The 15,000-nt window shown below is 46.9% G+C and overlaps 1 protein-coding gene across 1 annotated transcript; it reads right to left on the bottom strand.

The window, feature by feature from the left end:
* Positions 1–7,890: 7,890 nt before the first annotated feature.
* LOC308312203 (inhibin beta B chain-like) lies at positions 7,891–10,400 on the bottom strand (the record flags this gene model as incomplete). The annotated part of the gene is made up of 2 exons (XM_080794590.1): positions 7,891–8,529; positions 10,213–10,400. Coding segments are annotated over 2 exons (821 nt in total), but the record flags the coding sequence as incomplete, so codon positions are not given.
* Between the last annotated feature and the right edge of the window lie 4,600 nt (positions 10,401–15,000).

The raw sequence follows: 15,000 nt of genomic DNA, 5'->3' as shown, positions 1-15,000 counted from the left end.
TCAATGGTATATAGTTACAATGTTTGGAACTATAGCCCATAGCACCCCGCTTTGTCTCAATGGGATATAGTTCCAATGTTTGGAACTATAGCCCATAGCACCCCGCTTTGTCTCAATGGGATATAGTTCCAATGTTTGGAACTATAGCCCATAGCACCCTGCTTTGTCTCAATGGGATATAGTTCCAATGTGTGGAACTATAACCCATAGCACCCGCTTTGTCTCAATGGGATAGTTCCAATGTGTGGAACTATAGCCCATAGCACCCCGCTTTGTCTCAATGGGATATAGTTACAATGTTTGGAACTATAGCCCATAGCACCCCGCTTTGTCTCAATGGGATAGTTCCAATGTGTGGAACTATAGCCCATAGCACCCCGCTTTGTCTCAATGGGATAGTTCCAATGTGTGGAACTATAGCCCATAGCACCCTGCTTTGTCTCAATGGGATAGTTACAATGTGTGGAACTATAGCCCATAGCACCCCGCTTTGTCTCAATGGGATATAGTTACAATATGTGGAACTATAACCCATAGCACCCTGCTTTGTCTCAATGGGATATAGTTACAATGTGTGGAACTATAGCTATATTTGCGGCGAGGTCAAAGCGTGTCGCCACTCTCTTACTAGATTACTCTGGTCACAACAAGCTCTTTTTCATTGGTTCATTATGTATAAGACAGACGTAAACGTGAACACGTAAGATCGGCTATTTTCACTACTTTAGTGTGACTCTGCTGTACGACGACCAAGTGTAGAGCATACATTTACGAAGGGAAGAAACATAATTAAAGATTAAATTAAAAAAATATGGCGTTTCCACCCAACATTGTCCATACAGTATAATATTGATATCTCGCCCAGCCCTAGCTAAACATCCTTGGCCTCTTTGGTAACATGTTAACATATATCTTACATTTGAGCAGAGCTTCAATTTGCTTTTATAAAAATATGTTTGTTTTTTTTTCAATGGCAGTTCTTTTTTTTTTTTCTTTTTTTTCCCCCATTTTTTTAATTTTTGTTTGTTTTACTTTATCTTTATTACTAATCACGCAACTCTTCAGTGCAAATATTCTAACAACCGTTCGCTGGGAAGATAAGCGAAAGATTTCATTTCAAGTATTGGTGATAGATTATATAGAGAGCTATAGAGCGTTGCAGTCCCGCCCCCTTTCAGAACAACCAGTGGCCCAGGAAATGAATCCCAACGGCATTTCTTAAGTTATTTATTTAAAGACCTTTTAAGCGTCGTACGAAGCCAACTAGGGGGCGGGGCTGGACCCTGGTAGGGGGCGGGGCTGGACCCTGGTAGGGGGCGGGGCTGGGCCCTGGTAGGGGGCGGGGCTGGGCCCTGGTAGGGGGCGGGGCTGGACCCTGGTAGGGGGCGGGGCTGGGCCCTGGTAGGGGGCGGGGCTGGGCCCTGGTAGGGGGCGGGGCTGGGCCCTGGTAGGGGGCGGGGCTGGGCCCTGGTAGGGGGCGGGGCTGGACCCTGGTAGGGGGCGGGGCTGGGCCCCCTGGTAGGGGGCGGGGCTGGGCCCTGGTAGGGGGCGGGGCTGGGCCCTGGTAGGGGGCGGGGCTGGGCCCTGGTAGGGGGCGGGGCTGGGCCCTGGTAGGGGGCGGGGCTGGGCCCTGGTAGGGGGCGGGGCTGGGCCCTGGTAGGGGGCGGGGCTGGGCCCTGGTAGGGGGCGGGGCTGCGGCGCTCTATAGGGTCACGGTAACAACCTAATAACGGGTAAATAGTAAATACTATACATTGCATAGCTCATGCGGCACTTATTTTATTCCCTCTCTTTTGTTTTACGAAAAGGACGTGTGTGTGTGTGTGTGTGTGTGTGTGTGTGTGTGTGTGTGTGTGTGTGTGTGTGTGTGTGTGTGTGTGTGTGTGCGGTGGGGCAATGGTGCGCCACCTGGTGGGGGGGGGGGTCTTTTAAAGGCATTTTAATCTGTAAGTGCTATCAAAGTGTGCATTTGGGGTATTAAGTGCAGAAGCGAGTTTACACACCATCAGGAACGGAGCACATTTTATTTTTCATGTTCACTTTTTTTTGAGGACTGAAACGAAATACAGGAATAATAAGTTGAGAAACTTAAAGTTTAACTCTCTGAGTTTTAAACGAAGCGCCACGAGGCTGCGAGGACACGGGGCGTGTTGTGTGTAGAGCAGGTAGATTAGATTAAAGGACACGGGGCGTGTTGTGTGTAGAGCAGGTAGATTAGATTAAAGGACACGGGGCGTGTTGTGTGTAGAGCAGGTAGATTAGATTAAAGTGATTCCTCAACTATATTGTAAAGGTTTTTGGGGGAAATTAAAGATTTCTTCATCGGAAGTGATTCCCAAACTGTGGCCCGAGGCCCACTGGGGTGAGCCCACTGGGGCCCACTGGAGGCCCACTGGGGGCCCACTGGGGGCCCACTGGGGTGAGCCGTGGGAGGATAGAATTCACCAATTCGCCAATCACCTGTCAGGTGGGTGAGCCAATCACCTGTCAGGTGGGCGGGTCACGGTTGGCGTTCTATATGTCAGGTGTTTGGACTTGAAGAGAGTGTCAGAGGGGCTGAGGTCCCGTCAGAGGGCACTTTTGGACAAAATAAATAGCTGATCTATAAGCTCTCAACGCGTCGCGTACATCAGCTATTCTCGGGGTGCAACCCGGCACTCTTTAGCTATAGTGGAGATGCAGGTGTGTAACGACATGGATTTATAAACGCGTCAGTTCAACGCAAAATGCTGTGTTCAAGTTCAGGAGGGCAGTTGTTTTACAGACGGGTAAAAAGCCCCCTTTGATGTCTATGTGTGCACGACAGCCTGCCTATTCATTTCAGTGGTGATACCATAGATAGAGAGAGAGAGAGAGAGAGAGAGAGAGAGAGAGATAGATAGATAGATAGATCCCCAAACTATTGAATATCCTTTATCAATAACTGTTGATTTGTTCAGCTGTCTATAGAACGTCCGATCAAACTGGCATAAAAACGGGGCGTTTGTTTTTCCCCTCCCTCCTAAATGTCTCCAGGTGGAAGCAGCCCAGCTCGGTTCAGCCCAGCCCGGTTCAGCCCAGCCCCAGCGTGGTGGTGGCCTGTCCCTCCCAGCCCCAGCGTGGTGGTGGCCTGTCCCTCCCAGCCCCAGCGTGGTGAACTGACAGTGAACCTTCAAGCCGTCGCATTCCGTGTTGTGCTTCTGGAAGGGGCCGTTCCCGGAATGTTGGGGGTGTCGTGACTGCCGTGTCGTGTCGGCAGGTGTACCATTACCTGTCCCCGCTACGCTACAGGTGTACCATTACCTGTCCCCGCTACGCTACAGGTGTACCATTACCTGTCCCCGCTACGCTACAGGTGTACCATTACCTGTCCCCGCTACGCTACAGGTGTACCATTACCTGTCCCCGCTACGCTACAGGTGTACCATTACCTGTCCCCGCTACGCTACAGGTGTACCATTACCTGTCCCCGCTACGCTACAGGTGTACCATTACCTGTCCCCGCTACGCTACAGGTGTACCATTACCTGTCCCCGCTACGCTACAGGTGTACCATTACCTGTCCCCGCTACGCTACAGGTGTACCATTACCTGTCCCCGCTACGCTACAGGTGTACCATTACCTGTCCCCGCTACGCTACAGGTGTACCATTACCTGTCCCCGCTACGCTACAGGTGTACCATTACCTGTCCCCGCTACGCTACAGGTGTACCATTACCTGTCCCCGCTACGCTACAGGTGTACCATTACCTGTCCCCGCTACGCTACAGGTGTACCATTACCTGTCCCCGCTACGCTACAGGTGTACCATTACCTGTCCCCGCTACGCTACAGGTGTACCATTACCTGTCCCCGCTACGCTACAGGTGTACCATTACCTGTCCCCGCTACGCTACAGGTGTACCATTACCTGTCCCCGCTACGCTACAGGTGTACCATTACCTGTCCCCGCTACGCTACAGGTGTACCATTACCTGTCCCCGCTACGCTACAGGTGTACCATTACCTGTCCCCGCTACGCTACAGGTGTACCATTACCTGTCCCCGCTACGCTACAGGTGTACCATTACCTGTCCCCGCTACGCTACAGGTGTACCATTACCTGTCCCCGCTACGCTACAGGTGTACCATTACCTGTCCCCGCTACGCTACAGGTGTACCATTACCTGTCCCCGCTACGCTACAGGTGTACCATTACCTGTCCCCGCTACGCTACAGGTGTACCATTACCTGTCCCCGCTACGCTACAGGTGTACCATTACCTGTCCCCGCTACGCTACAGGTGTACCATTACCTGTCCCCGCTACGCTACAGGTGTACCATTACCTGTCCCCGCTACGCTACAGGTGTACCATTACCTGTCCCCGCTACGCTACAGGTGTACCATTACCTGTCCCCGCTACGCTACAGGTGTACCATTACCTGTCCCCGCTACGCTACAGGTGTACCATTACCTGTCCCCGCTACGCTACAGGTGTACCATTACCTGTCCCCGCTACGCTACAGGTGTACCATTACCTGTCCCCGCTACGCTACAGGTGTACCATTACCTGTCCCCGCTACGCTACAGGTGTACCATTACCTGTCCCCGCTACGCTACAGGTGTACCATTACCTGTCCCCGCTACGCTACAGGTGTACCATTACCTGTCCCCGCTACGCTACAGGTGTACCATTACCTGTCCCCGCTACGCTACAGGGAGGCTGTTATTATGTTTTATGATGTTTGTGTGGTTTGGTGGCAGCAGGAAGGAAAGAGAGAACAGAATTGAACCGAGTCACCTGTATTGTTGGGATAGTTTAGTGGTTCTGAACCTGTTTAATGTCAAGGACCCCCAGTTCTGTTTAATGTCAAGGACCCCCAGTTCTGTTTAATGTGAAGGACCCCCAGTTCTGTTTAATGTCAAGGACCCCCAGTTCTGTTTAATGTCAAGGACCCCCAGTTCTGTTTAATGTCAAGGACCCCCAGTTCTGTTTAATGTCAAGGACCCCCAGTTCTGTTTAATGTCAAGGACCCCCAGTTCTGTTTAATGTCAAGGACCCCCAGTTCTGTTTAATGTCAAGGACCCCCAGTTCTGTTTAATGTCAAGGACCCCCAGTTCTGTTTAATGTCAAGGACCCCCAGTTCTGTTTAATGTCAAGGACCCCCAGTTCTGTTTAATGTCAAGGACCCCCAGTTCTGTTTAATGTCAAGGACCCCCAGTTCTGTTTAATGTCAAGGACCCCCAGTTCTGTTTAATGTCAAGGACCCCCAGTTCTGTTTAATGTCAAGGACCCCCAGTTCTGTTTAATGTCAAGGACCCCCAGTTCTGTTTAATGTCAAGGACCCCCAGTTCTGTTTAATGTCAAGGACCCCCAGTTCTGTTTAATGTCAAGGACCCCCAGTTCTGTTTAATGTCAAGGACCCCCAGTTCCACATGCATTAGTCTACATACGGGACCCCCCATTTAATGGCATTCATATCTCTGGGACCCCCAATGTATATTGTAAAATCAATGTTAATTTAACTCTTTCCATTTGTACCCTCTCAGAGTTACAGACCCATAAGGGTCCGTTTGGTTCCATTTGTACCCTCTCAGAGTTACAGACCCATAAGGGTCCATTTGTACCCTCTCAGAGTTACAGACCCATAAGGTTCCATTTGTACCCTCTCAGAGTTACAGACCCATAAGGGTCCGTTTGGTTCCATTTGTACCCTCTCAGAGTTACAGACCCATAAGGGTCCATTTGTACCCTCTCAGAGTTACAGACCCATAAGGGTCCGTTTGGTTCCATTTGTACCCTCTCAGAGTTACAGACCCATAAGGGTCCATGTGGTCCAAACCATCATTTAGCTGCATGGGGGACCCCCTGGAACTCCCTCAAGGACCCCTGGGGGTCCCCAGACCCCACTTTGGGAACCCCTGTACTATCTGAACACTCAGAGTCACAGGGAAGGTGAAACATAAACCACAGTCTGAGAACGTGGAATGGTTTGATGTGTGAGAAGATGTACCTCCAAGCTACCTTGTGTCATGTCTGAGGATGATTTGATATTAACCCATTTAGGCCTGACGTCAAAAAAAAAAAAAAGAATATATATATTCATAGATTTGTGCCTCATTTTTACGATTTTTTCAAAAATAGCAGCCACTCGGTGGCGCGCTATGAGCTTGTAGATCTGCTATTTTAACATAATGGGGGCTCCCGCCCAGAAAGGGTTAAGTTCTGTGGTGTACATTTCATCTCTCGTTTGGTCAAAGGTGTCGGCCCGCCGTCTGTTGTCACAACGTGAAGGCGTTCCGTGCGGACGGACACGCGATACCCGCCGGTCGAGGGAAAAAAGAAAAGTAGACATGTACTTTTAAAAAAAAAGAAACGTGATTGATTGTACAGTACAGAACAGACAGTACAGTAAGAAACGTTACTGTAAATGGATAGCAAGGAAACTGAAGCCCTTGGTTAACAAATTGCTAACACTTTTTTTTCTAAAAAAACAGGGTTAGGGTTATACTCTGTTATACTCTGTTATACTGTAGACTCTACAGCATATGCTGTAGAGTCTACAGTATAACATGTTTGCGAACGCAGTGAGCACTTACTATGAGACCTAGCAGATCATGTCTGTCTGTCTGTGTGTCACGCTTTTGTGCCCATATATGGAGCTGAGTGATTTGTTTGTGATTGATGCAAGTGTCTGTCCCGCTGTTACGTCACCATGACTCAGCCATAACCATAAAAGGAGTCCCCAAAGCAGCTATACGTCCAAAACCCAAATATGTACGAGCTGCGTTCGCTTCCCGCGTTTGCGCGTCTTACTCTTGTATACTGTAGAATCTAGAGTATAACATGTTATACTGTAGACTATACAGTAAGTATAACAGAGCTGTTTTTGTACTGGTTCCCAACCTGTGGGTCGGGACGGGCTCGCGGGTCGCCGACACATCAACCCTAACCCGTTTGTGGCGGAACCAGAATCTTCACATCCCTTTGATAAGGAGACCGAACGGCTTTACTTTACAAAAAGGGTTCTGAGTGAGTCGTCTTGGGAAGAAAAGAAAGAAGGGGAAAAAAAAAACGCACAAAAAAAGGAACTTCCACCTTAGCATATAATTAATAACATTAACAAAATAAGGATATCAACAAACATAAATATATATACAGGTGTTTGAGCACGAAGGCATACATGAAGGAGCGTCGTGGAGATAACGTAACGTGTGGATGAGGTTGGCGTGTGCGTGCGTATGTTTTATTTGTTATGTTTCATAATAGTCCATAAATATGGCTTTGTATCTATAACTATAATTATTTGATGTAATAATATTATGGTGACTCTTGTTTTACAGAAGTTCGTCTTTTGAGTTTCCGTGTTGAAATGCTCGGCTCGGTTTGAAACCCCCCAGAGCCGTTCCGATGAACCTGGACCTCTCCTTAACCCGTGAAGTGTTTCAGAACCAGTCCAGAACCTCTCTTGAAGGGGGAGGTACATCATTAAAAAAATAATAATAATCCTATAGTGGAAAACAGAAGATCTACAAGCTCACAACGTGTTGCGACACAACGCGTTGTGAGCTTGTAGATCATCTGTTTTCCACTATTTTAGGAGAAACAACAAATGAAATGATAAAAAGTTCTGAGTTCTGGGTTCAGGGGTGGGGACAGACGGACGGACCCCAAAATGAGGTTCCCAGAGAAGAACCTCGTCAGAGAACCGAGCCGTGTGTGTGTGTATGTGGGGCGTTCGTTATGTGCGATCAAAACGAATCCCCCCTCCCCCTCCCCTCCCCGCGGCGTGACACAGACAACGCCGTACACACGGTTCCCTTTGAGTTCTTCTAGTCGGAAAGAGCCGTTACGACCCCCCCCTCCTCCCACCCCCCCCTACCTCCCTCCCTCCCCCCCCCCCCCTAGACTCTGGAGGGCGCCCCCTGGAGTCCTTTAGGCGCAGCCGCACTCCTCCACGATCATGTTGGGCACGTCCCTCTTCACGATGTTGTACTCGTCGTCGAAGTAGAGCATGGACATGGTGGAGAGGCGCGTGGGGATGCAGCAGGAGTTCATGGAGCCGGGCGACATGCCCCGCATGCGGTACTGGTTGACCACGGCCGTGTGGAAGGAGGAGGCGGAGCCGGGCACGCCCGCCATGTAGGCGGGGCAGTTCCCCTCGCAGTAGTTCCCGTAGTAGCCGGCGGGCGCGATGATCCAGTCGTTCCAGCCGATGAGGCGGAAGTCGATGTAGAACTGCTGGCGGCAGCAGAGCCCGGAGCCGCCGTCGCACTCCAGGCCGCGCTTGCGGCGCCGCTGCTCGGCGCCCTCGCCCTGCCGCGCCGCCACCGCCAGGAAGGGCCGGTGGGACTCGTCGCCGGGACTCGAACCGCCCGGCGCGGAGAGCAGCGTGGGCCGCACGCCGGCCTCCTCGCAGCCCTCGCAGCGCACGTCCAGGTTCTGCCGCCGGTCGCCCTGCGCGAACACGCGGCGCACGGCCTCCGTCAGCGGGAAGGTGTGCCAGCCGCTGCGCTTCAGCTCCACGCGCTTCTCCACCAGGTTCCACTCGCTGCCCAGGCCGGGCTCCTGGGGGATGGGATGTTAAAACATCACATGTTATTTACAGGTTCCACTCGCTGCCCAGGCCGGGCTCCTGGGGGATGGGATGTTAAAACATCACATGTTATTACAGGTTCCACTCGCTGCCCAGGCCGGGCTCCTGGGGGATGGGATGTTAAAAATTACGTACAAATTACATGCTATTAAAATTACACTTAGCTGCCAAAATAAATAAATAATGTGATTAACGATGTTACCGTGATACGCAAAATGTGATTAAAACTTAAAATGCCACCTTTGTTAAAGAATAACAAGGATTATCGTCCCATCCATGGAGGGGTCATCCAGGGTTCGTCTCCATGCTGGTTTATAGACCGATTCACAGAGGGGTGCCCTGGGCGCGGCCATTACTGAGGTGTAATCCATGGAGCAGGTGCTCAGGTGTAGCTAATCAGTGCTGTTGCGCTTAATGGTACACCTCAGTAATGGCCGCACCCAGGAAACCCTCTGTGAATCGGTCTATAGTGGACATTTTTGTCCAAATGACATTTTTCGCCACAGACGTACAGAATGAGTGGACAACAATATCACCAGAAAGAGCTATAAATAAAACCACCAGTACTATAGTTAGAAATGAGGGATGCATTTCTAACTATATATGCATTTCTAACTCTCTCTCTCTCTCTCTATATATATATAGAGTTAGAAATGAGGGATGCATTTCTAACTCTATATATATATATATATATATATATAAATATATAATATAATCAGTTATATCGGCTGTAAATCTGTATGGGAACGGTCTGAATATAATACAGATTCCCCACTCTCGGCCTGCACCTTGTCGTGGTGAGTGGGCTTTAAACCAAGACAGGCCATTTCAATTTTTATTTCTTTTAAATGTTTCTTTTTGTGGCTTTCGCCTTTATTTTATGTCAAACTGGGTTGAGAGATTGAGAGGGGGGTCCCTGGCATATCTCTTCAAATGGGGGTCCAATTAGTACAAATGGAACCCAAATGGACCTGTGCACTCTCAGAGTTAAATTAACATTGAATGTATGCAGTGGCGTGCACAGACATTTAGAGGGGCAGGTGCGCTCAAGTGAAACGCGTAGAACCCATTGTGGTGCTTTAGCTATTGAAAAAATAGCAGATCTACAAGCTCACATAGCGCGCCACTACGAGCTTGTAGGTCTGCTATTTTAATGGAAGAACCACTGACACATAGAAACATATAGCTTTAGATTGTGGGGACCTAAATAATAATATAGTAGAAGCGTTTTTTTTATCAAGATTTGATCAATGTCACCAGCATGGTCCACACACTACAAATTAACCCATTCTGAACGGGAACCCATTTTGGTGTTTAGCATCATGTTATGCTTTAGCTATTGAAAAATAGCAGATCTACAAGCTCATAGCGCGCCACCGAGTGGCGCGCTACGAGCTTGTAGGTCTGCTATTTTTGAAAAATCGAAGAACGACTGACATTTTTTTAATCTGATCTCAGGTCAGAATGGGTTAATCAGACCAGTGTGTGTCCAGTGGAAACCTCGTATGAATCTGATCTCAGGTCAGAATGGGTTAAGAAAATAAATAAAACGTTTTAAGATCTAAATTGCCAAAAGGGCAGAGGGTGCTCCAGCACCCCCTAGTGTCCATCTATGCGCGCCACTGAATTCATGACACTGTATAATGATCCATCACCTGGTAGTACACCTTCACCGTGACCTTCCGCCGCGCTCGCGGGCCCCCCGCGGTCCCCCCGGGCTCCAGCGGCGCCAGGGGGAGGAGCTTGAAGTAGAGCCAGAGCGTGGCCTGCGTTACGTACAGGTGTTGGTTCCCCTCGTTAGAGATCAGGAAGTACAGGCTGGACCTGGAGGTCACCTGATCATCTGGAGGGGGAACCGCACACACACACACACGCACGCGCGCGCACACACACACACACACATGCACGCGCCCACGCACACACACGCACACATCAAAGGGAAATTGTTAGAGCAGTGGTTCTCAAAGTGGGCACTAAAGGAAATAGCAGTGCTGTCCAACGATCAAATAATATTTTAATTGCAATTATTAATCACATGATTTATCTAGTTAATCGCGCGACTAATCGCAAATAAGTCATCGGTTTTTTATCTGTTCAAACAGTTTAGCTTATATACGTCAGCCGATCTGCAAGCTCACAATGCGCGACGAGGTTGTGAGCTTTGTAGATCGGCTATTTTCAGCATGCGACCACGCATGAAATGACGTGTCTTTTAGTTCTACTGGATCTCTTGTCCACTAGTGACTAGTCCACTAGTGACTAGTCCACTAGTCCACTAGTGGACTAGTGACTAGTCCACTAGTCCACTAGTGGACTAGTGACTAGTCCACTAGTGACTAGTCCACTAGTCCACTAGTGACTAGTCCACTAGTGACTAGTCCACTAGTCCACTAGTGGACTAGTGACTATTCCACTAGTGACTAGTCCACTAGTCCACTAGTGACTAGTCCACTAGTGACTAGTCCACTAGTCCACTAGTGACTAGTCCACTAGTGACTAGTCCACTAGTCCACTAGTCCACTAGTGACTATTCCACTAGTGACTAGTCCACTAGTCCACTAGTGACTAGTCCACTAGTCCACTAGTGACTAGTCCACTAGTGACTAGTCCACTAGTGACTAGTCCACTAGTGACTAGTCCACTAGTCCACTAGTGACTAGTCCACTAGTCCACTAGTGACTAGTCCACTAGTCCACTAGTGACTAGTCCACTAGTCCCTCCTTGGACAATTCCTTGTTGATGGAATTGTCAGTATATTTAGTCTTAGTTTTAGTCACTCATCGTAGCTTAGAGTTTTAGTCACTAGTTTTAGTCACTCATCGTAGCTTAGAGTTTTAGTCACTAGTTTTAGTCACTCATCGTAGCTTAGAGTTTCCATTTAGTTTCCATTTAGTTTTCGTCTGTGAAAACAGCAGTTAGTCTTAGCTTTAGTCTTAGTTTAGTCACTAGTTTTAGTCACTCATCGTAGCTTAGAGTTTTCATTTAGTTTCCATTTAGTTTTCGTCTGTGAAAACAGCAGTTAGTCTCCATGTGCTCGACAGCATTCACTGCCAAGTCTTTGAATCTTTGAGCTGCTCCTGATTGGATAAAACTGGTATCCCTATAGAAGTATAGATAGAGCTCTCTCTATCCCGATTGGATAAAACTGGTATCCCGGCCTGGGGGAAAAAAGCATGTCATGTCCTGTTTACTAACAGAAGTGGAGAGACAGGCTACATTGATGAGTCCTGATTGATTGATTGAAATCTTTATTAACAGTTTGCAGAATTACAGTACATTTCAAGCACAAACTCAATACAAAGACTGTTAACTGTGAGTGGACGACCCAATTAAGCCTTACACTTGTTTACAACAGGGTCCACATTGTTCAATTCATCAAAACATTTAGAGACAAACAAATAGACACTTCTATGTAGTTAAGAACAGAACAGGAATTCATCATATAGGAAGCGAAAAGGGAAAAAAATATATATACAGTGAGGGGATTGGCGTTGATGCCATGTGTGCATATGTGCAGGCACCCAACACCACGTCCATACAAAAACATAGTACAATCCAGATAAAAATTCAGCTTTTACAGAGGCCAGTTTCGAATTGCAGCCATCCGTAGGTGCCCTTTGAGAGCAGTTTTGAAGGAGCCAAGGGATTCACATGTCTTAATGACTGTTGGTAGGGCGTTCCACATTTTGGTCGCATAGGAGCGAAAAGAATTTAGCCCCTTGTTTGTGCCGAATCTGGGTTGTACATGGTTTGTTGCACTCCCTCTGGTGTTGTGGGTGTGGACTTCGTTTACATTAAGGAAGTCCAATCACAATACAGAGATATATTTAACCCATTCAGACCTGAGGACGATTCTACAAATGCCTTCTAAATCCTGACAGTTTTCTGAAAAACCCCATGTTTCTATGTCAGCGGTGCTCAATAATTCTTTTCATGTCAAGGACCCCCAGAATTATGTTAAAATCTTGTTCCTAACCCATCTCCCATCTCCGCTGTTAGGGTTAACTCTAAGGGTTAACCCTAACCCATCTCCGCTGTTAGGGTTAGGGTTAACTCTAAGGGTTAACCCTAACCCATCTCCGCTGTTAGGGTTAGGGTTAACTCTAAGGGTTAACCCTAACCCATCTCCGCTGTTAGCCTCGCCTATTATCTCTCTCCCTCTTAACCCACTCAGGACGGGAATCCCTTTTGGCGTTTTAAGCATTATTAGCTATTGAGAAATAGCAGACCTACAAGCTCGTAGGGCTAGGGTTAGGTAGAGCTTGTAGATCTGCTATTTATTTATTTTTTAACGTGAAAATGTGGCGCAGATCTTTGAATATATTCTTTCAGAGCGAAAGGAAAGGAAAGGTACTATGTTTACCCAGGGTAACTGGACTAATCTCAAGAACTTGTTTACAGCCAGGCCCTGCTCATAGAACATTTCATGGTAGGGGTTCAATGCCTTGCTCAAGGGCACTTCAGCGGTGGTCATTTTAACGTGCCGGTCCGGGGATACGAACTGTCTCACAGGGTTAAAACCTTTGTTTCTATATCAGCGGTGCTCAACATTTTTCATGTCAAGGACCCCCAGAATTATCTGTATTTGGCCGCCTGACCCCAGTTCTTCCAGGGACCATTCAATTCTTCAAAAATGACAAGCTCGTAGCGCGGCACTCGTGCACCCTGACCCTATAAACCGGGGGGTCCATGAAATGAAACGGGTTGAGAATCACTGCTAGAGCCGTAATAATCTTCTCTTCTCTTTTTAGACCAGAATCAAAGATTAGAGTTAAAAACGTTCTGCTCTGAAAGAGTATATATATTAAAAGATTTGCGCCACATATTTTCACGCTTTTTCAAAAGTTGCTGATCTACAAGCTCGCTTACTTAACCCATTCTGACCTGAGATCAGATTCATACGAGGTTTCCACTGGACACACACTGGTCTGATTAACCCATTCTGACCTGAGATCAGATTCTAAAAAATATCAGTCGTTCTTCGATTTTTCAAAAATAGCAGACCTACAAGCTCGTAGCGCGCCACTCGGTGGCGCGCTATGAGCTTGTAGATCTGCTATTTTTCAATAGCTAAAGCATAACATAATGCTATCACCAAAATGGGTTCCCGTTCAGAATGGGTTAATGAAGAGCGTCATTTTGGGACAGCGGTTTTTACGATTGGCCCATTTTTGCCATTGATATAGAGCCTTAAAGCCAGAAATAGCAGATCTACAAGCTCATACGGTAGATCTGCCTGCATGCCGGCGACATGGAGCGATAGTATAAATCAACGTTCCCTAAACCCTTAACTCATTCTGACCTGAGATCAGATTCATACGAGGTTTCCACGGGACACACACTGGTCTGATTAACCCATTCTGACCTGAGATCAGATTCTAAAAATGTCAGTCGTTCTTCGAATTTTTCAAAAATAGCAGACCTACAAGCTCGTATCGCGCCACTCGGTGGCGCGATATGAGCTTGTAGATCTGCTATTTTTCAATAGGTAAAGCATAACATGATGCTAACACCAAAATGGGTGCCCGGTCAGAATGGGTTAAACCAAACCTCCAAATGTCTAGTCTCCATATTTACCCCAAGATGAATCTTTATCAAACATAAAACAACCATTTCTCTAAACAAGAGAAGAAGGAAAAGGCAGGTTACAACACTTTTAGTTTTGTTTTTCTTCTTTCTAATTATTAGAAACATCGTGTATATTTAATGATTTTATTTGTCACAACTCCAGTTGGCTTTGTCCGCGGCGTAAACGTATTCAACCCATTTTGGGTGCGGGAACCGTTTTTGGTGTTTTAAGCATTTACAATTTACAATTTAGGCATTTAGCAGACGCTCTTAATCCAGAGCGACTTACATTAAGCAAGAACAAAAAAGCATGGGAATACATCACATAAAAGCATTTATCATGAAACATGCGTAAGCTAAGAAAGTAACAGTGGAATATCTATAATGAAACTATACATATAAGCTATACATCTATACTACTATGCTATACATATGTACTATGACGTGCTATGACAATAGCACATACAATGCACTTATGCTGTCTACATAACATGCTATAAGACTATCAAATGCTATCTAAGTCTACAGAATTGCTATCTAAGGGGGTGGGGTAAGTGCTATGGGCCACGATGGAGTCTGAAAGCATTATGTTATACTTCGTGAAAATGTGGCACAAATACTGTCAGGATTTAGAAGACATTTTATACATTTTGACGTCCGGCCTAAATTAGTTAAATAAATACTTTACCTAAATTAGTTAAATAAATACTTTACCTAAATTAGTTAAATAAATTATTTACCCTAACCCTAAATTAGTTAAATAAATACTTTACCTAAATTAGTTAAATAAATACTTTACCTAAATTAGTTAAATAAATACTTTTTGAAAAGTCTACGAGAAAAAGGAACCGGGAATTATTTTCTCTCGTCTCTCG

Source organism: Protomyctophum bolini (genome assembly GCF_963924005.1).
Source record: "Protomyctophum bolini genome assembly, contig: SCAFFOLD_316, whole genome shotgun sequence".
In the NCBI taxonomy this organism is placed as follows: Eukaryota; Metazoa; Chordata; class Actinopteri; order Myctophiformes; family Myctophidae; genus Protomyctophum; species Protomyctophum bolini.
This window is presented reverse-complemented; position numbering and strand designations above follow the sequence as displayed.